The 27713-nt window shown below is 37.1% G+C and overlaps 1 protein-coding gene across 1 annotated transcript in view; it reads left to right on the top strand.

Annotated features, from left to right (window-relative positions):
• Positions 1-27713, top strand: part of LOC118994671 (unconventional myosin-XVI-like) — a 298709-nt gene that overhangs the window by 42650 nt on the left and 228346 nt on the right. The window contains exons 3-6 of the mRNA XM_037057347.1: positions 2075-2186; positions 5773-5890; positions 6699-6770; positions 9156-9297. Of these exons, the coding sequence (XP_036913242.1) occupies positions 2075-2186; positions 5773-5890; positions 6699-6770; positions 9156-9297 (444 nt within the window). The remainder of the gene's footprint in view (positions 1-2074; positions 2187-5772; positions 5891-6698; positions 6771-9155; positions 9298-27713) is intronic.

Here is a 27713-nt window from a genome sequence, read left to right as displayed (position 1 = left end):
GAGCTGAACTTCCCGTGTCCCCCTACATGACAATCATTTCTATTATCCACAGCAAATACCTTAGATTCCTAAGACATTCCTAGAGCCAGCTGTGCCTCCTCATCTAAATTCAGTATTTTTCTCTCCTAGAGAAACTGAAGCCATGGAGCAGTGGTTCCTCTACCCCACTGAGATGCCACTGCCTTTGGACCCTTATTTCATCACCCTTCTCAGTGGGAAACACACCCTCCACTGGAGTCCTAATTCAAACCCATCTTCCTTTCCCAGCAACTTTCTCTTTTTCACCCCAACAACCCCCTTCTCTTAGGTTTTTTTAGCCAGTCCTTATGTATTTCTATCTCAGCATATAAATATTCGGAAGTCTCTCCTACTCCCCACCCGAGACTAGCCTGTTTTATTTCCATCCTTCACAGCCAAGACTGAGAAAAGAAAAGCCCTCACAGCCCCCACTCCCAGAGCACAGGCGCAGCCTGTGTTCTCCCCACACCGTCTGTCTTCTGGTTTCTATGGTTTCTTTTCTATCAATATCAATCAATCTTAAAAACACATTATCCTTTTGTTTAGATGACTGATTTCTTTTAATTTTCCTGCTCCTGAACACTCAAATCTTTCTTCACCCCTAAAATTTTAGCATCTCTTTTTTGTGTGAGTTCATTCACTCATTTTTGCATGTCGATGATTTCCAGATCTTATTTTATAATATTTTCTGAGTTTCAGGTTCCGATAGCCAATAGTTTCTTTGAACTAAAGTTGAATTTTAACAAGAAGTTTAAAGTTAACAGGACTACTATAAAATATAAGAATTTCTGTGTCAAAAAACTTATTTTACCTATTGGGAACACTCTGTGGTTGATGAGCCCACCATCCACGTTTCCCCCCAGGCAAAACTTGAAAAGCATCATCAATGCCCCTCTCTCTCTTCTGCCTGTATCCAGTCTGTCCCCTCATCCTGTGCATTCTGTCTCCTCGATGCCTCTCTGTATCTTGTTTTCTTCTTCACCACTGCTAATCTCTCACTAGGTCACCTAACAACCTTAGTTGCCTCTCCTCTTTCCAGATAGTCTTTCACGGGGATACCAGAATGTTCTTTCTGAAACAACAATCTGATTGTGCCACTCTTTTGTTTCAAGACCATCAGGACTGCCTGTTACTTCCCAGACATAGTTGAAACTCTTCTGCAGGACATACAAAAAACTCTGGTGACTTCTCCGAGCGCATCAATCTCTGTTGTCTCACCATAGGCTCCAATTTCATTCTTCTACCCACGTTCCCTATTACATATCGTGCATGCTTAATTTTGTGTGCCTTTGTATTTGTTGCTAATTTTTAGGGAACGCCCTTAACATTTGCTTGGCAGATGCTTCTCGAAGTGTCAGTTCTGGAACCAAAGCTTCTTTCTCTCCTACAATCCTTCCTCAATAACTTCTTTTAGGTTTGGTCCCCTTCATGTGCCACTTACAAACCCCTCACATTCATCTTTGATGTTCTACTACTTTGACATTGTATTATATCTGCCCCTTCTCTTGTGTCTATCAAGGACACATTATTTTTGTTGTTACTCTTGAGCTTACAGGGATGAGCCCTTTATCTTCATAGCCTCAGCTGCTAGTATTATGGATTTGGTAGGTGATTCCTACGTGTTTGTTGAATGAAAGAAATAAATCAATGAGTTAATCAACCACTTCATAATTAACAGATATTGACAAGAAGAAATAATAAATTACTTTAAATTAATATTCTTTAATAAAAATGTTAATTACAAAGTATATGACAGGACCCACCAAATTTCTCTATGAAATACATAAAACACTATGACCTTCTCTAGTCAGTTGGAAGGGTGCAGCTAAGGTGAGAGCCCAAGTAAAACAGTGTAAATATGTTCTGGTACAACAAGAACCTTTTTCCCCTTCCTGAAACATCATGTGCTATTATGTATCAAAGCCTTATAAACACAGTGCACAATGTCCAGGTGATTTCCATTATTCTGGACACCAAATATGGCCGAAGTGACTTTTAACCACTGCAGCTTGACGATGAGCCAAGCCATAATGCTGTGTGCTTTCTCTCGTGACAGGTATTTGAACCAGACCCTACAAGACAACGTATCAGTAGCAGAGAATTCTCTGAACAGGGAGAGATTTGCTGTTTTGAAACAAGCTCTGAATGTAGTTGGCTTTAGTAGCTTGGTGAGTTATATCACAAATATTTCTCTGAGAAACCAACCTTGTACTATTTATCAGAGTTAATCTTTCAAAATCTTTAACTGAGTCCCTATTGTATTCCGGATGTGGTTGCAAACACTCATGAGTCACAGAGAATAAGCCCCACTATCTGCCCCTTGGAATTTGCATTCCAGGGGGGGAGATAGACATAAATGACGTGTTTGGGTTCGTTAAGGTTCACAGGTACTATGTAGACTAGTAAAGAGTGACCAGAAGAGGGGCTGCTACTTTCCAGAGGGTGGCCAAGGAGACCTTTTCCCAAATGAACCGTGTCAGCCAAAGAGATTTGACCAACTCGAGAAAACTGGCAGATCCGAAGGAACTGTTTACTGCCAAGAATCACTTTATTATAATATCTTCCTGAACAATATAAAACTGTTTTTATTTTTAAAGAATTACCAAATGCCTGCAAGCATTATGGACCTGAACATTTTAATTTAAAATGTATAAGCTATTTGTGTACAATGAAAATCTCCAGGACTATGTAAATGTTCTGGACCTGTGCTGTGCATTACAGGGACCACTGGTCACCTGCAGGTACTGGGCGCCTGAAATGTGGCTAGTGAGAATGAGGAAGTTGACTTTTAATTTTTCTTTGTCTCAATTAATTTAAATGGAAATGGTACTGTATGTGTAGTGCCACTGAATTGTACAGCACAGGTGTAGTGAATCGGTGGTGTGAAGTAATCTAAGCCTTGAAACTTCTCAGGATTCCCGCAAACCTCTTTCCCCTGAACATTATCTGTTTCCCCCTATTTGATGTGGTGTGCTTTTGAGTTATGACCAGTTCCTCATCACAATTAACAAAAGATTGCATGGCTAGCTTTGGTGTGTCAGTAATCCAGATTTAGTCACATTTTTAAGTATTGTTTTTCCTTTTCTTAAATCACTAACTTAATTGCTCTGGGTGTTTGTTCTTCTCTTGCCCATATAGATAGGGCTAATGGGGCAGCAAGTGGGTGGGAGGGGGTAGGAAAATGACAAAAAGGGAGGGGACAGAAGAGGGGACTCACCCTAAATGCATTACCTTTGGGCACTTTGCTTCACTCCACCCTTGCCCCATTCAGAGATTGGAATTCTAGGAATGGCAGTCATATGGTATAAATTTTTTTCTGATTATCCAATCTCTGCACTTGTCCTTTACTAACTCCTATCCACTTGCTCTTTCCTATCTTTACACTTGCTATTGTATTTTTTGTTATTTCCCCCCTTGCTTCAGGCCTGAAATGTCTCCTTTCTTATAGGAAACTGGCATATAGAGGTGGCTAAGGAATCATTCTGCCAAAGTTCCAGTTGCTTGGGAACAGTGTTTTAAAAATCCATGATTGATCCTCAAAGTCAGGACATGCAAAATATACTTCCATTGGAGACAGCTAATAGACAATTGTAAAGAACCTTTTTAGTAAAAGAAATATGAACATTTTAACAGAACACAATCCCTGTATCTTGGCCCTTTGGGGTGACTGGGATGGTGTCAGTTTAGTTCACTTGGTAAGAATAGATCATGTTTAATAAGATTGGAAGGAAGGTATTTCTAGGTGGGTGATGGCCTTGAATCAAGGATGATTGTAGTCCTGAGTGGTCAGTTCCTAAAGGCACCTCCACCTCTTTCTCCATCACCACCATTCCAGCCGGCCAGCAAGACGGCGGTGATTGTTGCTTACAGATGCTCACTGTGCCCCCTGCTCACAGAGCGGCTTGTTTTTATCTCTGTCACAGTATTTACCACGTTTCAATGCATGGTTATGGGTAGTTTCCTCAGCTCTGTCCCCACCACTCAACTCTAAGATCCTTGAGGGCAAAACAAAGTCTTCTTGTCCGTGTATCCAGAAGTTCCTATCTCACAAGGGAATAGAAAATTTAATGAGCTATTGGAATTATTAAAGAGGGAAAATAGTTGTCAGGTAGTATAAGAGGTAAAATGTTATTTAAACAAGTGTAAATGAATTAAATTTAAAACACTTATTTGTGATTAGGGAGTTATCAAAAACGTTTTTAAATAATGCCAAAATCATAGAACACTGGACTTGAAAATGCCTTAGAGATTACCCCTGTCGATGCCTTCATTTTAAAGATGATACAATTATATCTTACGATAAAAAGTAGAAGTTCTGGAGGAAATTCATGAAGTCCTATGGGGTATATTGTTTCAACTATATATTTATAAAGAAAATAATAGTAGTTCTTAGTAAAACTTCCACAAGCAGGAGCTTTTTATCTCCAAATTGCAGATTAGGAAAATAAATACAAACCTGAAAGGCTATCACATTTGTCCTATATGAAACTTAACCAATATTACTATTGATAACATCACATTAAATATATTTAGTTCATCATAAATATGTCATTATTCTAGAAAAGTATATTTTAATTTGCAGCTTCTTGACTTTTGATTCTTGACAGAAAATGAGCATCTAAAATAATATCTAAGGCATTTTTCTTTATGCAGGATTCCAGATACTCAGAGATTATCTTTCAGCAAATATTCTTATTTTAATGTTATTTATGTTTTAAATTTTAATATTTATTTTTAGAGAGAGGGTAAGGGAGGAAAAAAAGGAGACAAACAGCAATGTGCAAGAGATACATCAATGGGTTACCTCTCCCACGCCTTCTACTGCGGACCTGGCCCACAACCCAGGCCTGTGCCCTCACTGGGAATTGAACCAGCTACCCTTTGGCTCACTGGTTGGCATTCAATCCACTGAGCCACACCAGCCAGGGATCAGCAGACATTCTTCTACTTCTGGTTACCTTATGCTCAAAATCCACTTTTCTGGATTTTCCTTGAAATACCTTAAAAAGCAATTAGCATTTTATTTATCTAGGCATAGGTGTTTTCATTGTGCCTCCCTTAATTTTACGGCAGAAGATTCTATAGTCATAATACCAATGTATCTCATAAGAGAGGTAACTAGAAGCTGGACACCACTGCCTGCATTCTCCGGTGAGGCAGCCCTGTCCCCTGGAGTCTGGACGGCCCCCACATGCAGTTCTGTCAGCATGGGAGGATGTGTGGAGCCTGACCTCCCAGGGATATCCAGCCAGCCAGACCATCATTGCACAGACTCATCTTTCATTTTGATATTTACGTGGAAACTGCTCATGTTTTTCAGAACATCGCTTCCTTACTCTCTTTTGTTTAAGGACCAGAAACATTAATGTACAGGAAATGTGCATTGAACTATGAGATTTTCATTTTGAACCAGAGAGTCAAACATTCAAGATCTGAAAAATTACAACACCACTAATAGGATCCACGTCTTTTTTTGAAAAAAAAAATTGAAATGTGTTTTTAACTTTAAGACAGGCATCATGTACTTTATTTTTTTTAAATAGAGAAGTATTAATTGTCATTAGATTTTTTCCTATAAGTTGTAGTGAGAATGCTGAAATGCATTATACAGTCATTTTATTCTTCATCTAGAATAGAAGTTGACCATATTAACATCACCTTTTAAACCTACTCTTAGATTTTTAAAGGGTTTGACTTTTAATCTGTTTTCTTCTAAGTAATCCTGTTCATTTTCTCTATTTGTAAAATGCCTAGGAGGTGGAGAATCTGTTTGTAATTCTAGCAGCAATATTACACATTGGAGATATTCGGTTCACTGCTCTGACAGAGGCAGACTCTGCATTTGTTTCTGACCTCCAGCTTCTGGAACAAGGTCAGTGGAACAGAGCTAACATTAACCTCTTGGTGTGCAGTTTTGCAGACCTGCCAGTAGATGGAGACACACTACAGAAAAGCCAAGTGAAATAACACCGTTCCTCTAGAGCAGAATTCAGTGAGAATGGTGGGGGGTGGGCGGGGTGGGGTTGAGGGGAAGAATAGCTTGTACTCTGTTCTTTTTTATAAACGGTGATGGGAATGAATAACAAGATGCACATTTATGTTCTCCTGCTGTTCACCACATTAGCAGGTTGATTCTTCAGCACATACTTGGGTTTATTTATATTCTAAGTGCTCTCCACCCCCATCCCTGCCATGCAGTATATTTGGGGGGCATGTTATTACCTAAGGCTTTAAATCAAATTCAATTACTTCCCTAAAAAGATCTTGCCAAAAACCTCTCTTTCCTCTGAAGTTAGTCACTCCCAGGTTGCTCAGGCTGCTTTTCTTTCTTTTTTTCCCCTCAAAATTCCTTAAAACCAGATTGTCAACATCATATCTTTCCCTCCTATCAAAGTGCTTTAATCAGGAATTGAGAGAAATCATTCAGATCTACTTCTGAAAGGAACAAGGGAAAAAACTTGTGATTTAATGCAGGAGCCCCAAGAACTCATTAAGGTTTTGATTACTTATAGGCTGTTTCTTTAGTTGAATTTGACAATTAAGTTGATAGTTTAGTTTTCTTTAATACACACACTTTCTAATGGGTACATATAAAGCTTATAAATCATAACCATAGCATACAATGTTCTCTCTTTGTCAAAAACACTAACTTTGGTTTTTAATGTTGCTTTAACTTTCAGTGGCTGGAATGCTACAGGTCTCGGCAGATGAACTAGTGTCTGCTCTGACAACTGATGTCCAGTACTTTAAAGGTGAGTTCTCTGTACTCTGGCTGTCACCTTTGTGCAGTCATGGACTTCGAAATACAAAAAGGAAATACAAACTTACCTTCCGCCACTTAGTGAAACCAGTTGTGTGAATTGAATGCCACATGAGAAAAACCTTATGAATCTATTAGGCCAGTTTAACCGAATGATACTTGCATATTGTGAACTCTTTCTGCTTTTGAGAGACCATTTTCCTTAACTGGTCACCTTTTCTAGCTGATCAGTCAGTTAGACAAATCAAGTCATCAGTGCAAAAGGATTTATTTCATTAAAACATTAGATCTGTTGGAGGGGGGGTGCCCTGCTGCCCTCCTCAACGAAGAGCATCCCTTTCCCTCTACATCATCAGTTACAACAACAGCTGCCCCTTATTGGGTGTTTATGACAAGAATTGTGCCAAGCACTATGGATATAGGATTTTTAAAATTTTTATAAATTACTACAAGGTACACATTGCTATCTTCATAACTAGATTGGAAGAGGTTAAATAACTTTATAACCATTAGTAAATGTCATGTTTGGAATTAGAATCTAATGTTACCTGACTCTCAAGATAAGTCTCTGTGCTACATGCCTCTATACCAAAGGAACAAGAAGAGCGTCCTCCACGCTCTTCAGTTACTCACTTGAGTCATGGCCTTACCAAGGTGCCTCTGCACCCTAATTCTGAGGAATCACGAACCACCTGATCTTTTTTGCTCTAAATCAACATTTTTCTCACTTCTGTTTCTATGGGGCCTGCTTGCAGATACCTGGGTATGTGACATAATTTCTGCCTCACATCTGGAGTTGTCAACCATGTTTCTGAACTCTGTGAATCTCCCCCATTATCCACTCAGTTGCCCAAAAGTCAAAAGTCATTCTTCATACCTCTTCTACGGCCTTCTCTGTTGAGTAGATCAGACACACTCCAGCTCTATTCCATAAGTAGCTTTCATCCCTACTGCCTTCCCTTCCTTCCTATCGCCACTTCCTTAGTTTATCTTTCCCTAGATTGTGGCAGGAACGTCCTCCTTAATCTTTTACTTGGCCATATCTCATTTTACCTTCTTTTCACACCGCTTTCAGGTATAATTTTTCTGAAATACAAATACAGTTTTCATCCATGGGCAACAGTCTTTGAAAGATTTTCCAATGCCTCTGTAATTAAACTTGTCACTGTGAGATGAGATAGGAGGTCCTTAATATTGGGGCCACACTGAACTTTTTTGCTTCTTTTTTAGCCATTTTCCCACCAATAATCCCTGCAGCCCAGCCACACTGTTTCTTGAAGTTATCCAAATGCATTATTTTTTCTCATGACCTTTCAAAGGAGAACTGAACTCTCCATTAATATCTATAATTTAATATATGCAGGTTTCTCTGCTTACACTTCCCTCCTCTCCGTACATCCCTGCCACATTGGTGACTCATTAGAACCGTTAATCAGGTTGACTCTAAAGACTTCAATTTGGTAACATCAAAAACAGCACACTGCTTTCACTGCCACCATAGGTTGTTCCATCTCCCGGCCTTGAACTTACAGCTCCCGGACTCTTTATTACCTGCTATTTTGTTTGTTTGTCTCAGAAGCAGTTCTGCTCCCTTACATGTGTTTCTACGGTTAACAATGTAACCTTCATTTCCCAGCAACTCCCCTCGTTTCCCATGGTCATCACCCTGCTGCCCAGCTCTCTGCTCAGCCTGAGCTTCAGTGGGAAGCCAGGTCAGTCAGCGCTGCAAAGCAGGAGCAGGACCTTCCCGTCTCCTCTCCACTCTCCAGCATTAACGCTGTCATGGACTTGACATAACTTAATTTGTTTTGTTTGTTTTTTTTGCTTTCTCCTCTAGTCTGTTTTCTTCTAAAATTCCTATTATTCAAGACTTCAATTACCATCTCTTTGAGAATGACATAGAAATTTCTACCTTAAGGCCCAATCCTGTTCCCACATTCCAGACCCACATTTTGGTTAGTTGAATCATTTCTTTGAACATATTTAAAATATGACTTATTTTCCAGATGGCCAGGTTTTCAAATGCCTTAGGGGTGATTCAGTATCCAAACCAGTGAACTGTTATTGGGAAACTTGTTAGAAGCGGCCCTTCGAAGACGTGGGTCACTAGCTGAAAGGAAATTACAGTCTGCAAAAGGTCAAAAGCTGTGGTCAACAATAGTAACAAATAAGATTGCGATGTATGTGACACTCATGTTAGGAAACATTTTAGATAATAATTGGCAGAGACCTCATTTATTAGAGCCATAATATATTCTTTAACACCTTTTGATGTATGGAGATGTATGATGGATGAATAAGGATATACACAGTTTTGTCTGCTTTTAAATGAGAGAAACCCTTGTTCTTATGCCTCCCATCCTTTCCATGGTTCCAGGAGATATGATCACACGACGACACACTGTGGAGATGGCTGAGTTTTACCGGGACCTCCTGGCCAAGTCCTTGTACAGTCGTCTGTTTAGCTTTTTGGTGAACAGCATGAACTGTTGCCTCCATGCTCAAGAGGAGCCCAGCAGGTAATACTGATGAGTGTGGTCACTAACCCTCCCCTGTCATAGACAACTTAAAAAGTCTCCCCTCATAAAGATGCTTTACCATCCAGTGTGACCCATAAATTAAACTATTATTAGCATATTTTATTTTAACAAGGTGATTTTACTTGAAGGACTTTTTTTTTACTTTTTTGATGATTTAAGCACCCCCAGCACCCGGCTCCTGGCACACTGATGAATTAATCAAATCATCTCTCACTCACACAGATATAAACACATTCTCTCTGGACTGAAAGCATATATGGCCTTTTGAGCATTAGGACGCATACAAATATTAATCTCGGAGAAAAATAGTTCAAGGATATCTAAAGCACTTACATTTGTTGAGCAGCCCATGTCTACCTTGGAACCCATTTGCTAATGCTTTTCAGGTGGGCAGTTCTTCCCAGTTCCTTCCTGTGCTGTGTGGGTCACTTGGCAGGTGGTCTCTGTGGCAGTCATTCCGTGCATCAAAGTCTTCATCAGCCCTAAGCAGAAGCTTTTCAGGGCTATCTGGTCACCTAAACATTATAGATCTCCATGGCATCTTGTCGATGGAAAATTTTGTTAATATTCTTGTCACTAATAATGACCCTGAGCAGGTCATTGAAAGCAAAATTGCTTCCAGAAGGCTTTACACATTCTTGTCTTTGAATGAAACCTTTTGAGAAAATCTTAGTTGTTCATACAGACTCCTTCGCCAAATTCCTGAAAATTGCTGCCTTTAGAGGTTTTTTGGAAAACACTATAGCTAACATGTATTAATGGGAAAGTTCCTAAATAAATGTAGACATCTAAGGAAATTTCAAGGACAAAGGGAGGCTAAAATTCTCATTAGAACATACACATGTAAAATCTAACTGTGTATTGATCAACATATTCAATATACAGTCTGTGATTTGAGGGTAGACGTAGTATTTATATTTTAGCTGATATACCTTGGTATTTGGTATAGTGAAGATTTTTATTTTGTTGTTATCACTAATTATCAGTACATTTGTGATTTACCTTTAAATATGAAGATTATTCATAGAATGATACCAGTATACTAAAAGTACCAAATGAATCTTGTATAACATTATTAACAGCTCTGCTGAAGTGGACATGGAAAAAATTAATATATAAGTTCAGCTAAATATAGAAACTTTTCAAAAATTTCCTTTTGACATTTACGTTTTAAAGAGTCTTAAATTTATATAATTGAAAACACACACAATCTAGATCTTTTTAATATATATATATATACATACATACACACACTCACAAAAATATAAACATTAACCTTGGAAAACACATTATTTTCCTTTTAGTGGATATATCATCACTGTGTCAATATGTCATTTTATAATGTTAGTTTTATCTTTTAAAATTCTTTACTAAGCAAATGAATGAGGACAGGAATTAGTGGGAAATTAGAAATGAATTAATGTTTTGTAAGTGTAATTTCTTTTTTTTTTTAGTTTTTATTTTATTTTTAATTTTTTTTTCAATTTTTTTATTTAATTATTTTTCAAGTACAGTTTTCAGTCTATTACTCCCATCCCACTCCACCCCCCATCCTCCCCCCTCCCTCCCATTTCCACCCTTCTCAGTTGTTGTCCATGTATCCTTTATATAGGTTCCTCTAAATCCCTCCCTTATTTCCCCTGAAATTCCCTCCCCTCTCCCCTCTGGTCACTGTCAGCCTGTTCTCTATTTCAGTGTCTTTGGTTATATTTTGCTTGCTTATTTGTTTTGTTGTTTAGCTTCCTGTTAGAGGTGAGATCATATGGTATTTGTCCTTCAACACCTGGCTTATTTCACTCAGCATAATGCTTTCCAGTTCCATCCATGTTGTTGCAAAAGGTAGGAGCTCCTTCTTTCTTTCTGCAGCATAAAATTCCATTGTGTATATGTACCATAGTTTTTTGATCCATTCATTTACTGACGGGCACCTAGGTTGCTTCCAACTCTTGGCTATTGTAAATTGTGCTGCTATGAACATTGGGGTGCATAGGTTCTTTGGGATTGGTGTTTTAGGGTTCTTAGGATACAATCCCAGCAGTGGAATTGCTGGGTCAAAAGGCAAGTCCAATTTTAGTTTTCTGAGAAAATTCCATACTGTTTTCCATAATGGTTGTACCAGTCTGCAATCCCACCAACAGTGGACCAGAGTCCCCTTTTCCCCACACCCTCTCCAACATTTGTTGTTTATTGCTTTGTTTATGATAGCCATTCTCACCGGTGTAAAGTGGTATCTCATTGTAGTTTTAATTTGCATCTCTCTGATAGCTAGTGATATTGAGCATCTTTTCATGTGTCTCTGGATCCTCTGTATGTCCTCCTTGCAGAAGTGTCTGTTCAAGTCCTTTCCCCATTTTTTAATTGGGTTAGTTGTCTTCTTAGAGTGAAGTCGTGTGAGTTCTTTGTATATTTTGGAGATTAAACCTTTGTCTGAGGTATCATTGGCAAATATGTTTTCCCATACAGTTGGTTGTCTTTTTATTTTAATGCTGTTTTCTTTAGCTGCGCAGAAGCTTTTTATTTTGATGAGATCCCATTTGTTTATTCTTTCCTTTATAGTCCTTGCTCTAGGGGACATATCAGTAAAAATGTTGCTGCGTGAAATATCTGAGATTTTCCTGCCAATGTTCTCCTCTAGGACTTTAATGGTGTCATGGCTTATATTTAAGTCTTTTATCCACCTTGAATTTATTTTGGTGTATGATGTAAGTTGGTGCTCGAGTTTCATTTTTTTGCATGTAGCTGTCCAGTTCTCCCAACACCATTTGTTGAAGAGGCTATCTTTACCCCATTTTATGATACTGCCCCCTTTGTCGAATATTAATTGACTGTAGAGATTTGGGTTTATTTCTGGGTTCTCTATTCTGTTCCATTGGTCTATGTGCCTGTTTTTATGCCAGTACCAGGCTGTTTTGATTACAGTGGCCTTGTAATACAGTTTGATATCAGGTATTGTGATCCCTCCTACTTTGTTCTTCTTTCTTAACATTGCAGCTGCTATTCGGGGTCTTTTATGGTTCCAGATAAATTTTTGAAGTGTTTGTTCTATGTCTGTGAAATATGCCATTGGTACTTTAATAGGTATTGCATTGAATCTGTAAATTGCTTTGGGTAGTATGGACATTTTGATGATGTTAATTCTTCCAATCCATGAACACGGTATACGTCTCCATTTGTTTGTGTCTTCCTTGATTTCTGTCTTCAGTGTTGTGTAATTTTCTGCATACAGGTCTTTAACCTCCTTGGTTAGATTTATTCCCAGATATTTTATTTTTCTTTTTGCTATATCGAATGGGATTTTTTTCTTGATTTCTGCTTCTGCTGATTCATTGTTAGTATACAGAAATGCCTTTGATTTCTGGATATTGACTTTGTATCCCGCTGTTTTGCCAAATTCATTTATTAGTTCCAGCAGTTTTTTGGTAGAGTCTATAGGATTTTCCATGTACACTATCATGTCATCTGCAAACAGTGACAGTTTTGTTTCCTCCTTTCCGATTTGGATGCCTTTTATTTCCTTTTCTTGTCTGATTGCTGTGGCTAGAACTTCCAATACTATATTAAATAGAAGTGGTGAAAGTGGACAACCTTGTCTTGTTCCTGATCTTAGTGGAAAAGCTTTCAGTTTTTGCCCATTCAGTATGATGTTGGCTGTAGGTCTTTCATATATGGCCTTTATTATATTGAGGAATGCTCCCTCTATTCCCACTTTGCTGAGTACCTTTATCATAAATGGGTGTTGTACCTTATCAAAAGCTTTTTCCGCGTCTATTGATATGACCATGTGGTTTTTGTCCTTGCTTTTGTTTATGTGGTGTATTACATTTACTGATTTGCGGATATTGAACCATCCTTGCATCCCTGGGATGAATCCCACTTGGTCATGGTGTATGATCTTTTTGATGTATTGTTGGATGCGATTTGCCAATATTTTGTTGAGGATTTTAGCATCTATGTTCATCAGTGATATTGGCCTGTAATTTTCTTTCTTTGTTGTGTCTCTCTCTGGTTTTGGAATTAGGATAATGCTCGCTTCATAAAAAGAGTTTGGGAGTTTCCCATCATTTTGGATTTTTTGGAATAGTCTGTGAAGAATAGGGGTTAGCTCTTCCTTAAACGCTTTGTAGAATTCTCCTGTGAAACCATCTGGTCCGGGGCTTTTGTGTGATGGGAGTTTTTTGATTACTGCTTCAATTTCATTTGCTGTTATTGGTCTGTTCAGGCTTTCTACTTCTTCTTCATTGAGTTTTGGAAGATTATATTTTTCTAGAAATTTGTCCATTTCACCTAGGTTTTCAAATTTCTTGGCATACAGTTCTTCATAGTAATTCCTTACAATCCCTTCTATTTCTGTGGTATCAGTTGTAATCTCTCCTCTTTCATTTCTGATTGTGTTTATTTGTGTCCTCTCTCTTCTTTTCTTAATGAGCCTACTTAAAGGCTTGTCTATTTTGTTTATCTTTTCAAAAAACCAACTCTTGGATTCATTGATCCTTATAATTGTGCTTTTGGTCTCTATGTCATTTAATTCTGCTCTGATCTTGGTTATTTCCTTCCTTGTACTTGCTCTGGGCTGTCTTTGTTGTTGTTCTTCGAGTTCTTGCAGGCGTCGGGTTAGGTTGTTTGTTTGAAATGTTTCTATTTTCTTTAGGTAAGCCTGTATTGCTATGAACTTCCCTCTCAGGACTGCCTTGGCCGTGTCCCATAAGTTTTGGGTTGTTGTGAGTTCATTTTCATTTGTTTCCAGAAACTTTTTGATTTCTTCCCTAATTTCAATCTTGACCCATTCGTTGTTTAATAGCATACCATTCAGTCTCCATGATTTTGGGTGTTTTGGGTTTTTTCCTTTGGGGTTGGTTTCTAATTTCAGTCCCTTGTGGTCAGAGAAAATGCTTGGTATGATTTCAATTTTCTTGAATTTGTTGAGGCTCATTTTGTGTCCTATCATGTGGTCTATCTTTGAAAATGTTCCATGTGCATTTGAAAAGAATGTGTATTTAGCTTCTTTGGGATGAAGCGCTCTATATATATCAGTCAAGTCCATTTCTTCTAGAGTGTCGTTTAATGCTGCTATATCTTTGTTGATATTTTGTTTGGAAGATCTGTCCATTTTTGACAGTGGGGTGTTAAAATCCCCTACTATAATTGTGTTGCTGTCAATATCTTTCTTGAAGTCTTCTAGGATTTTTCTTATATATTTGGGTGCTCCTATGTTGGGTGCATATATATTTATGATGTTAATGTCTTCGTGCTGGATTCTTCCCTTGAGCAATATGAAGTGACCTTCTGGGTCTCTCTTTATGGCCCTTTTTTTGAAGTCTATTTTGTCTGATATTAGAATTGCTACCCCGGCTTTTTTTTCTTGTCCATTTGCTTGGAAAATTTGTTTCCAGCCTTTCACTTTTAGTCTGTGATGGTCTTTTGTCCTGAGGTGGGTCTCCTGTAGGCAGCATATGTGTGGGTCATGCTTTCTTATCCATTCAGCTATTCTATGTCTTTTGATTGGAGCATTTAATCCATTTACATTCAAGGTTATTATTGATAGGGACTTATTCATTGCCATTTTTGTACCACAGTTCCTCTCTGTCTCTCTCTTTTCCTTCCTTTCCTTAAAGCAGCCCTTTTAGTATTTCTTGTAGAGCTGGTTTGGTGGAGGCATATTCTTTTAGACTTCTTTTGTCTTGGAAGCTCTTTATTTGGCCTTCTATCTTGATTGAGAGCCTTGCTGGGTAAAGTAGCCTTGGTTGTAGGCCTCTGGTTCTCATTACTTGAAATATTTCTTGCCATTCTCTTCTTGCTTGGAGTGTTTCCATTGAGAAGTCAGTAGCTAACCTTATTGGGGCTCCCTTGTATGTTACTTCCTTTTTCTCCCTTGCTGCCTTTAGGATTCTCTCTTTGTCTTGAAATTTTTCCATTTTAATGATGATGTGTCTTGAAGTGGGCCTCTTTGGGTTCCTCTTGAATGGGACTCTCTGTGATTCCTGGATTCGTGTAACTTTTTCTCTCATCAAATTAGGAAAATTTTCCATCATTACTCTTTCAAATAGGTTTTCTATCCCTTGTTCTTCTTCTTCTCCTTCTGGTATTCCTATTATTCGGATATTATTACGTTTCATATTATCTTGCATTTCTCTTAGCCCATCTTCATTCTTTTTGAGCCTCTTTTCCCTTTCTTGCTCTTTCTGGGAGATTCTTTCTACTGTGTCCTCCAACTCACTGATCCGATCTTCTGCCTCATCGATCCTGCTTTTCATTCCTTCTACTGTGTTCTTCAGTTCCGAAATTGTATTCTTCATTTCCTCTTGTCCTTTGGTGATAGTTTCTATTTCCTTTTTCATGTTGATATAGTTTGCGGAGAGCTCATGGTAGCTCCCCTCTAGTTTCTGGTAGCTCATTGTGAGCTCTTTGAATTTCCTGATAACTAGTACTTTGAATTCAATATCTGATAGCTGACTTGCCTCTCTTTCATCTAACATTATTTCTGAGACTTCCACCTTTTCTTTCATTTGGGCATTGTTTCTTTGTCTTCCCATTGCTTATGAGAGTCTTCTTGTTAGCTTCAGCTTCTTAAATTGATCTGTTCTGACTCCCTAGGTTTATGGTGTGAACTTCTGTGGTAGAATTCCTGTGAAATTCAGTGGTACAGTCTCCTTCAGGTATCTTGATGTTCTCTGCTTCCACCTACTCCTTTCTTTGTGTGTGTGTGATCAGAATTGCTGGGCTCCCGCTGAGTCCTCTGTGGCAGATGCCCCGATGCTGGCCGTAGACAGAAGCCTCTGGGCCCTGGAAGCTGCGGCAGCAGCAGCTCCGAGGTCTTTACACTCAGGCCAAAAGCAGCAGCTGGGCCTGCAGCTGCTGCTTTTGACTTTACTCTGGGGTGCCTAGCTCCCGAGGGCAGCCGGCCCTGCCGCTGTTGCTGGGCGCCCCTGTTGCTGGGCGCAGGGGGAAGCCTCTGGGCCCCAACCGCTGAGGCAGCCAAGGCTCCAAGGTCTTTATGCGCCGGCCAATGGCTGCCGTCCTGCCACCGCCACCACCGCTGCCGCTGCCCTTGACTTTTCTCAGGGTTGCCGGGCTCCCGATGAGTTCTCCGTGGCAGACACCCTTGTCGCTGGGCACAGATGGAAGGAAGCCTCTGGGCTCCAACCACTGTGGCAGCCGTGGCTCCGAGGTCTTTACTCGCTGGCTAATGGCTGCCGCCGGTCTGGCCGCCTTCGTCCTTACTTGCGTCCCTGAGACCCCAAGGACCTCTAGCTGTCTGGTTCGTCACTATCTCTGGTCTCTTATTTTCATAAATGCTGGGGAATTGTTGGTTGGGGAATTGATTGCGCTGTTCTTCTGTAAATCTGCCAGGATTTTCCCCCAAGTGTAGGAGAACTGCAGTCGCTCCGTCCTACTCCGCCGCCATTTTCTCCGATCCTCTGTAAGTGTAATTTCTAAGATACAGTGTTCTCATCTGAGTTGCAACTCCCATTTTTTCTTCCCTATTTCTCCCATTGGTCACCGAAACCTAAATTTAAATCCTGAATTAATGCAAAGAAAGGTTATGTTTGCAGTATTGCTAACTCATTGAAATTCCTGAAAAGTTTAAGGTTTTACAGATTTACAGACCCATTTCCAAAGTCACAGAAAGGTCTCAAAATTTGGGTCAACTTAGAATAGGCTTTATTTCTTATGAACCTCCAATTTTGTAGAAATTTTTGTAATGTCAAAAATTGTATAACATAAATAAATATATATTCCTATGGTTAAACTTGGTAAGCACCCTTGATATTGAAGGAAAGTATTTTTCATATTCTATATTTTTATAAATTTTGCAAGAGAAAATAAAAAGAAATAAGCTATAAACGGAATAAAGTAATAAAAGGAAAATAAGTGAAATTGAAGTAGATGAAATATTTGGTCTTGGAATGCTGAATTCATTTCCTGGATTAAGGCAAAATAGGTAAAATATTAATAATATTATATGTTTAAAAAGACTATATTTAAATCTACTTTCTCTACCTAGATTTCAAATAGGGTGGCTTCTAAATTAAAATCATGAGGTATACTGCAGAAGCTGACTACTAGTTAATTTAAGATGAGCAGAAATGTTCACCATGTTTGCCTGGCCAAAAGCCAGCTGGGGAGATTAACGTGAGGACGTAGACCAGCCGCTGCAGGCTGCCCGCGCTAACCGCTGCAAGCTGGAAACCAGCCAGGCAGGGCGGCCCTTATTCCAGGGCCACACGCAGCGCTCAGGACACTTCAATACAGTCACACACTGAACCTTTATTTATTAAGCTTACTTGAAAATGATTACCAAAGCACATAAAAGGAAGTGATGCTAATAAGAGTAACAATAAAATAATGATAACAATAATAATATAATGCTTTTATTTGTTTAAAACTTTATTTATTAATTAAAGCATGATTTAAAGAATATCACATAATTCCCAAAGAAAACTAATGAAGTGGCTAAGTTTGAGCTGGTTTTTCTAGTGTTGTTTGCCTGCCACTCCTCTGTGAATTGTCAGTTGACACACAAAGATCATGTAGGTCATAAATAAATTACATGTTCAAGCCACATGGAGATCCATGTATAGATTCCTACAATTTCCTATGTAGAAAGTGGGTGACCAGTAAGGACACTGGAGACACTGACTTCTATTCCATTCTTCGCAGGCCAGCTTTTCTTCAGTGAGTGTGATGGCATGTTTGCCATCCAAGGATACAGCCCAAGGATGCAGCCCTTTTCCCCAAGGACAGGTCTTCCCTTAGATGTTTCATCCATTGTAGTCAGGCTAATTCTGTGGTCCCCTCATTCTCAGGAATCTTTAAGATGACAGCCAGGGTCTCTTTCCCTCACTGGGTTAGCTTAATCGATCAGGAAGTAGTCTCCTGTGGCTTTATGAGTCCCCCCTGCTTCCCAGGTAAGCTCAGCTACGGGTCTGTCCTGACACAGTAGATGTAACGTAGAAACTGCAGATGGTCAACATCTTTGTTTCTGTCACAGCACCTTTGCATAGCTAGCTCTAAGTAGGTTTCTCCCAGGCTCTAACCTCAGTGTCTTAGAATAGCACCTTGGAAATAAGCTTTGTGCTGTAGAGAGGATTCTGAATAATTGTTTTTAATATTCCAATTCTTCCATGGTTTATTTTGCTTCATTATTATAAAAATTCTTCTTCATTTAGTAATTTTGGTTGGTGTTTTTAATGTAACATTTACAATAGAAAGTCTTACTCTTAAGCGTTTGTTGTTCTTTTTCTTTTTTTAATTATTTTTATTGTATTTTTCTCCATTACCATTCCCCTCCCCCCCCCATTGTCCATGTCCCTGAGTCCTTTTTCCTTTTTGCTCAATCCCTCCAATCGCTATTCTCTCCCACTTAGCTGTCATCCTGTTCTTTTCTAAATAAAATTACAAACCTTTTGAAAAGGATAGTTAAGGAAACACATTAAATTTCTCTTTGGTCTGAAAAGGCAGCATTGTCAACAACATTATGTCAGCCACAAGAAGAGTGTTTTATTGTTGTGTCAACATTATAAGTAGAATTTTTCATAATTTTTCAAACATGTAGTTTTACTATTACTTATTTTGATATAACCACTATATTAAACAAGTGTTATTTGCACTATAATGAAAACACATGTTCTTTTTATGCCTCACCTTCTTTTTAAATAAATTCAATGAGGATAATGCTTTTCTGATCCTGGGAGAAAACATAGTTAGGTCCCAAGACTTTGCTGCTCACTTTTCAGTAAATCACAGTTCTATGAATCCTTTAAGTCCCCAAATATCTCGTATTTGGAGAGAACTTGGTGGCATCCAACGATGAGAGGTCTCCTCTCTCCCACAGTCAAGGCCTATGGTGGAAGCTGGGTGGCTCCCAGGAAGGGAGTAAGGTAGGCTTCTGTACCCCAGCTCTCCAGGGGAATGGGGGACAGGAGCAAGGAAGTGAGGAATATCTTGGTTTTCAGAGATCTCAAGGCTTTTCTGGTGAGAAAGATAGTTAGTTATCCCTGACCCCTTCTCTTGGCTTCCTCATTGATTCCAGCAGAGAGGTCACTGCTGGACCTCTCCTCCTGTAGTCCTCAAGAGATGTGAAGTGCATTCACCCCTGCACTACTCGCTCCCCCATCACCCATGCTTCAGGGCAGTCTGTTGGACATAAACACACAGAGGTTGAGTCCCCACACCTTCCTAGGTGCATCTCTTGGTCAGGATTCCTCTAGTTGAAGAGGACATTGGGAATGGGACAGTCCCATGAGGAGCTGTGGCCATTTCAGTGACTCACTTTTTATAATGGCTAAAGCAAAGACATGTATTAGACTGCAGTTAGCTCTTATAAAGGACACAATCCCTTTGATTCTGAAATGAGATAAATGGTTGTAGAGTCTCAGTAAAGTGTAATGAATAACACCTTAAATTTTAAAAAATGATAAATACTTTTGTGCATTCTAAAGTTGAACCTGTTTTATAATACAACACATATCCCCAAGTGTGAATTATCAGTATTAAATTAGTTTTTTTTTTCCCTGAATTGTTATCTTCATCAGAGTTTTAGTGCAAACTCTACTAGAGTCTTGGGCAGGCAGAGGGGGCTGTGGAAACTGAGAGACTTCTATAAAAGTCTTCAGACATCAAAACCTACAGTTTAATCGACTTATTCTTGTCATGACTTCTGAATACAATGGTTTATATTTATGGGAACACATAAGAAATATAACCTGTGGAACATTTTTCCTCTTACCATTAGAAACACCCTAATAATAAATAGATTAAAAATATAGAAGATTAATAGATGAAGTTTAAGAGATAACCCAATAAAAGTGATTGAAGATTAATATATATATGCATACATGTATATATGTACTCATTAATTCATTTATGTCTATATGTTCTAAAATCTATGATTTTTGGACAACACAATTTGGCATACAGATACAATACACAACTAAATTAAGTTTCAAACATACTTATTGAGATTTTTTTGGTTTGTCACTGAGTCATCAGTTGCTTAAATATGCTTATAATATATTATACTCTTTAATATTTTATTTGAGCTAAACATAAACATTTAAGAACTTTGTGATTGATTATATTCAGCTTGGGTGAGCTACAGAGACCTTGAAAGAGTTCTCTAAATTCCTCAGATATCAAAACCTACATTTTATTGCAACAAATTTTCATCATGAGTCCTCAACCAAGACTGTTTCTTTGAGACCTGGATGCAAGAACTTGGCTCCAGAGTCAGCTGAGGGTACTGACTGCAATGGCACACACGAAGTTTTCAGCATGGTCCCTGACACAGAGGGCATGGTTGCTCCAGTAAAATCACAGTGGCCATGGCTGAAAAGAAAGTGTCCTAGCTTGTGGTAGTTTGTGGCGAAGGGAGGGTCTTGAAAAAATGCAGATAGATAATATATTGGGAACTGTACATGTAGTCTAGTCTCTCCCTTTTAATTCAGTAATCTTGTTTGTTTTGAAGACTAGTAAAAAGAGGAAATATGTTGTTCTGTAGAAATAAGAATAAAACTATTCATATACACTACTGAGATGGGAGGGGTGATTTTTATCAAAGCAAAAGCTCAGTTTTGCTTTGTAGTCAGCAATGATAATAGACTTGCTTTGATCAGTTTTCACACTCCCTCTTTCTCTTTCTCTTATGACACACCCATGACATGATTGCAAAATGCCTGACTAGGGTCCAGAGCACAGTTTGTTGTCTTTGATTACTGCAAAAATCAGTTCCACCTGTATTAGAGAACATGATATTTTCTGATCAGTAAGGATTCCTCAAGGTAAACATCACATGAAGAGGCACCAGTTCCTAACTATGGACTGCTAAGTGGTGCTTGGACTGGTGATCTGCAGGGGAGAGGACCCTCTGGGCATCTGGGAACAGGTGGGAGAATGAGGTCAAATTGGAGTGAAGTCACCAGGCTTTAAATATGAAAGCGATCCTTCTTTCACTGAGAGCCAGGGGTCATCATCTCAGGAGCTGTCTAGAGTCTTTGTCCTTCGATCCATGGACTGAGATTGATTTTGGAGAGAGAAAAGAAGGATGTTGAGAAAAATATATCACTTGTGAAATTTCTGAAACTATTAAATCTTTTCTCTCCAACCCAATATAACTTTAATATGGGCTTAAATAATGGGAAGGAAACATTAAACTAGTAAGAAACATTATACTAGTAAGAAAGCTGAGCTGTTTTAAGGAGAAGTTGAAATTATATTCTTTAAAAGTTTTTTCAATTTACGTGTCAGTTCAACTATTTAATTCCTGAAGTCATCAGTAGGATATTTTTGCAACTCATCCTGTTGATAAAGTCACATATTTTGGTTATAAAGAAAATTATTTTGTTAGTAATGAATATCCTAGATGTCCAGAAAGACTTCCATCAGCATATTTAAAAATGGCCCATGTGTTACCCAACAGTCTGGTTGAGGTCATTGTAAAGAATAGTCTTGGTAACGGAGGGATTTAACTTCCCAGTGTCTATCAGGTGAGCTGATTCCACTCCACTCTGACAACATCCAATCTGCACTAATGAGATTGTAACAAGCAATGTAATATTAATCATCAGAAAAATCACACTTCTTTAGGTGAGACTTGCTGTTCTTTCTTAATTAAAGGGAACAAATATTTCATGTAGGGAAAAATAATTATAGCCTTGAAGAATTCTGTGGGCTGGCTGGTTTTAAAAAGCAACCGCATGTCAGTATTTGGGATAATCTGTGTTGGTCTGAAGAGTCCTACTGAATGGCAAAGAGGCTGATTTTTATGGTGATGCTCTAAATGAAAGCAAAGTGGATTGACTGGGTTAAGTCTAAATGTGGCTTCAGTTTTCATCTGGGAATTGTTCTTAGTTTTGCTCTACTGGATTCAGTATGTATACAGTTAGTTTGGAATATTTAGTGGTGTGTATGCACATATATATTGAATTTTCAAGGATTTTAAAGATAATAGACTATTTTTTGTTATTTATATTGAAGTGAGAACCAGATTTTTTATGATTTCTATATTTGTTTTTCATTGATGCAGTCAGATGCACAGCACATAATATACTCATGCAATGTTATAATGTGGTGTGTCCTTTTTTAGGTCAAAGTCCAATTTGAGAATTCAATGAATGGTACAAACACACACATATAAACAGTGTTTTAATATAATCTCTGGAGATTAATACCTCCTCCCTCAATAAAAAAATTCATGTACCTGGGCTGTAATAATTTTAATTTATTCATTAAAAAATAATAAATACCTGCTGAATTAATGCCTTCAAAGTGGTTCAAGTTTCCTGGTCATTCCTGAAGATTTTTAAGTCAAGTCAGTGTATTTTTTGTAATGCGTTTGTTGTTGACTTTTTTAAATTAAAAAAAAAGGTATCTTTTGAAATTTTAGATAAAATCTGTATTTTTAAAAAACTGCACTAAGATAGCTCTTACTACATGAGTAACATCATATTAAGAACACTACTATGATGGTAAGCAGGCAAACCTATTTTGTAAAATTATTTTTAGTACACTCGATTTTTCAGTTATAACCACATTTTCCTCAAGGATCTTGCCCCTGAGCAGGAGTCAGTAACTTAGTTTACAGTGGATGCTCGGGGAGCCTGAAGATGGTGCTAAGGAAGGAGCATCTTTTGGTGCACTGCAGGCAAGGCTGTAAAAATATCTTCTGGATTAACCACTTATACCTACACTATTGCACAGATCACCCATAAATACTTTACCTAATCTTATGACAGTTTTCAAATTCCATCTATTGGTTGTTTTTTGCTTCTTATGCAGGGGGTTTGTTATTACTTCTACATGATTTCCTAATCTTTTCCAAGATGCATAACCCTAAAATTCAACAAGGGTGTGTGCATGTGTGTATGCAGAGGTGTGTGTGTGATTATTTTCTTCTTAAATTATTTCAGCAAGAGATATTTTAAAACGTTTCAGATGCAACCTATGACTTTTTTAAAAGGTCTTGAATGTAGCCATCACTAGTTATAAATGGCCCTTATAAAAGTATAATTTGTTTTATCATTTGCAAAAAGCAATGTCACTTCGGGCCAGATAACTCTGAGTTAAAAATCTGAAGATTAATCGTCTCCTAGTATGATAGTCACTGGGAGCATCCCAGGTGATGAGACTTGTCTGTTACTGGGATTCGTTAATCTCAGAAGGTTTAATTAATCCCTGCTATGCTTCCTTACACACAGGTCAAATTCCCTTTTTGTAAGGGTTTGTCATTTCTTTGAAAAAGAAGGCTTAAAGTGGGCTGTGTTCCACTCCTTCATGAGTCAGATAGTTAGAAAAGATTTTAGTGAAAAGAAGCAACATAATTTTCCAGAATGCTTGTGTCCCTCTTCTCTGCCCCCTGCCCACAGTACAGAATGGAACTTGTATAGTTATGGCCTAACCCTAGATCTAAGAGCTTTGTGCTCTTTGGGACTATCCACATCATTGACCAGATTATCTGGAATGATTCTAAACTGTATTGGGTGGGACAAGGTGCAGTGACCATTGCAAAGCACAGGAATATTAAAATTAATCTAAATACGATTTCAAAACCACATACATCTTTCCCATAACACTCAAGGAATCACGGTGTAAAACAGTTTGCAATGCTCACCAGGTTTTCTAAGGCTGAAGCAAGTTAAGAAACTTAATCTGAATGATAAACTAGAGGATAGAAAATATATAGAAATTAAGTGTTTTTCACCCTGGCTGGCATAGCTCAGTGGATTGAGCGCGGGCCTGCGAACCAGACGATCGCGGTTCGATTCCCAGTCAGGGCACATGCCTGGGTTGCAGGCCAGTTCCTTGCAGGTTAACTACCAGCAGGGGACGCACAAAAGGTAACCATACATTGATGTTTCTCTCCCTCTCTCCTACCCCTCTAAAGATAAATAAATAAGTAAAAATATTTAAAAAATAAATAAATGTTTTTCCATTGTTATTTTGATGATAAAATTGGAGATTAATTTTCCGAGGAAAACATCTCACTATACAATATATTTGACATCACTTGAGAATCCTAATTAAAATTTCATTTTCTCTCCCTCTGTATACATATAATAAATTGCTGCTAATAGTTCCAAAACAGGTGATAAAGATTATCAGTTTAACAGACACAAAACTGGGAACAAAGTGAAGTTTGCTTCTGAAGCAGGGACTGAATTTATAAATGAATAAGATTAAAAGTAAAATGTTTACACTACTTATTGGTTTTAATGGTCTCCCTCAGCACTTTAATGAATTGATTATGAAGATTTAAGCTCTTTCATGGAAATTACAAATAAAAATACTTCTGCAAGAAGGATAATAATTTAAAAATCTAGACAATCGGTTCATAAGTAATTAAGAGTTGGTAAAAAGATATTTTGTATATTACCTTATTAATTACATATAAAGTACTTATTTCTTAATAAATAATTTTGTAGTATGTTAATAAAGCCCGAATAACTAATAGAAATAGTAATACACCTGCTGTTCCTTTGTGAGAAAATGAAAGCAGACTTATCTGTTTCTTTCACCATTTATCATATATTTTTTCTTAACTATTTTAATTTTGGGAGCATAGATTTAATAATCAAGAGTACAAAGGCATATAGACAAGTCACTTACCACTATCTAGAATTTGCACTATTAACTTTTGCCACCTTTGCTTCATATTTTTATTAATGTAAAAAGAATAGACTTGCAGCTAAGAGCTGAAGTCTGTTGCCAAAGACTATGTTCCTTTTATCAACATAGGCTCATTCCTCACCTTTCCTCCCCATAGACAGTAATATCATCAATTCTGTGTGAACTTTCTATAATTTAGTTTTTTATTTTTCTAGATATTGTTTTTTTCATAATAGCTATATAACATGGAGTCATTAAGAATTTTAAAATATGCTATACTTTCCTTTTTTACTTCACGTGTTTTTTGAAATTTAACTATATTGATACTGAAAGAGCTAATTTATTCTTTCTAACTGCTGTATTAATTCCTCTGGCTGAAGAAACCAGAACATTCTCATCTGTTTCCCTGGTGATGGACACATAAGTTCCTTTTCACTTTTTTCTCTATTATGAACAGTGTTGCACCATCACACATGTCTCCTGACATGCATGTTTAAACTTTTCTTTGGAGTATATAGTAAGTGGTAGAAAATTTCAGGTAGAACATTAATTTGCATTTTCCTAATTATGAATGCAGTTGAACACAGCAATGCAGATCATGCACTGCCCCATGATGACATGCCCACAATGTACAGTGAGATTGTTCAATTATATATAGAGGTCTGAATTTAGAGCCTTTTCACAGACATTCTTTTCCTACTCCTTGATTATCTTACATTTTTTCCCTAAAAACCCTTAGATTTCCAGTAAAGCAGATACTATTTTTTATGTGAGGAATTGACATAATTTTATATTCTGGTCAGGTATTCAATTATCCCTATCACATTTCTTAGAAATGCTTTTTCACCTCCTCCTGATTTTTAATCTATTTGACCAGAACTGTATCAACAGTGTGTTGTTTTAATAAGTAAATTTGCATGAGGTTTTGTTTTTATTCTTTATTTTGGTAATCCCTAGATTTTTTTTGCACATAAATTTTATAATCACTTTTACTTAGCTCATAAATAAGTCTTTAAGAGATTTAACTAGAAATAAATTTATAGATTAATATGAAGAGAGTTGGCCATTTTAGGCTATTAATTTTCCCCCCACAAATATCTATATTTCTATTTATTTATGTGGTTTTTTATTTTTAATAATTTTTGCATTTTTATCAATTTTTACACATGTTTATTTTATTTTTACTGTGTGCTTTGTACGTTTTTGTTGCTTTGATGAGTGCTATATTTTATTAGATTTTAATTTGTTTATTGGGATATTCAATATTGAGTTTCATATGTTGATCTTATATCTAGAAACCCTGCTGACTTTTCTTATTAGTTCTAAGAATTTTCTTGCATAATATCTTACTATTTTATGAACATAATTATTTTTTCTTTTCATTTTCTCGTCTCTTATTTGTTCTTCTTATTTTATTGCATTGGCTAGCACTGCCTGTACAAGGTTGAAATTTATAGTGATAGTGGATATTCTTATCTTGTTTCCAACTTGATGTAATATTTCTAAATATTTGCCATTAAGTAATCTGTTTACTTAGCGTTCCTTAGTGTTACTTAAGTAATAAGTTTACTTAGTAGATAATCTTTCTTAAGTGTTTTCAATTATGGATGCACATTGTTATCTAATGTTTTTCTCTTATCTATTAAGGTTATTGTAGTGATTCTTTCCCTTTGTTTGCTTAGGTGGCAAATTGTATTGATGTATATTATTTGAATATTATATTAGTTGAATAATTTTATTATTCAACTAATGCTAATTATATTATTCAACTAATAATTATATTATTCAACTAATACTATATTAGTTGAATAATTATATTATATTAGTTGAATAATTCAGTCATAATATCAACCGTATTCAGTCATGATGTAGTAGATTCAATTTTCTAAATTTATTAAGGAATTTTGCATTTGTTTTTATTAGTGAAATGAATTATATTTTTTCTTCTTATGCAGCCCTTTGCTGTCAGGTTTATATTAAAGAGAAAATTGGGAAGATTTCTTTAAAATAGTTTGCACTAGGTGAAGACAATATGTTCCTTGAACGTGCAGTGAAAATTTCTCTGAATTTTTTTGGGAGGTGAAGGGAGGGTTGATATTTGAATACCAATTATTTTAAAGTTTATAAGTCAATCAGATTATTTTCTTTTTTTGAGTCACCTATATTGTCTAAAAAATTGTCCACTTTCATATTTTAAGTTTTTCATCAAATAAATCTTAGCTTTGTTTTATAATCCTCAGCCTCTCTTGTAGCTATTGTTTGTCCTCTTTTCATTCCTGATCTTATTTATCTTCACCTTTGCTCCATTCTCATGGATAAGTTTTGCTGGAAATTAGCCTATAAGAATTATTTATTTTCAAAAATCATTTTTGTTTTGTTATCATTTCTCATTATATATTGTCTTTAGTAATTTCTGCAGTTTTATTATACTCCTATTTTGACTTACCTTGAATTTTGCTCTTCTGTTTTTCTTTCTGACTTACTACTGAGTATAATGTTTGTTTCAGATTTTCTGATGATTTTGTTGACCCTGAGTCTACAAAGTGTCAGTATCTCCTAAGAGCATACTTCTTACTGCATTCCAGATATTTTCCATGTAGTGCTTCCTTTGTTGTTTAGTTCTAAATATTTTGTTTTATGTTGATTTAGAGATAAAATAACAAGCAGTTTGTCAGAAAAAATAAATTTGAAACACCATGTTTTTCCCTCCCTCATCCAAAGCGGGGAATTTTTACCATTAAATAATGAGATTTCTTTGATTCTTATGAATATGGTATGAGTGACTTCTATTTCTG

This window comes from Sturnira hondurensis, unplaced genomic scaffold, assembly GCF_014824575.4.
Source record: "Sturnira hondurensis isolate 20B ecotype Veracruz unplaced genomic scaffold, ASM1482457v3 Scaffold0009686, whole genome shotgun sequence".
NCBI classification, from domain to species: domain Eukaryota; kingdom Metazoa; phylum Chordata; class Mammalia; order Chiroptera; family Phyllostomidae; genus Sturnira; species Sturnira hondurensis.
The sequence above is the reverse complement of the archived record's forward strand: the minus strand, read 5'-3'. Positions and strand labels throughout refer to the sequence as shown.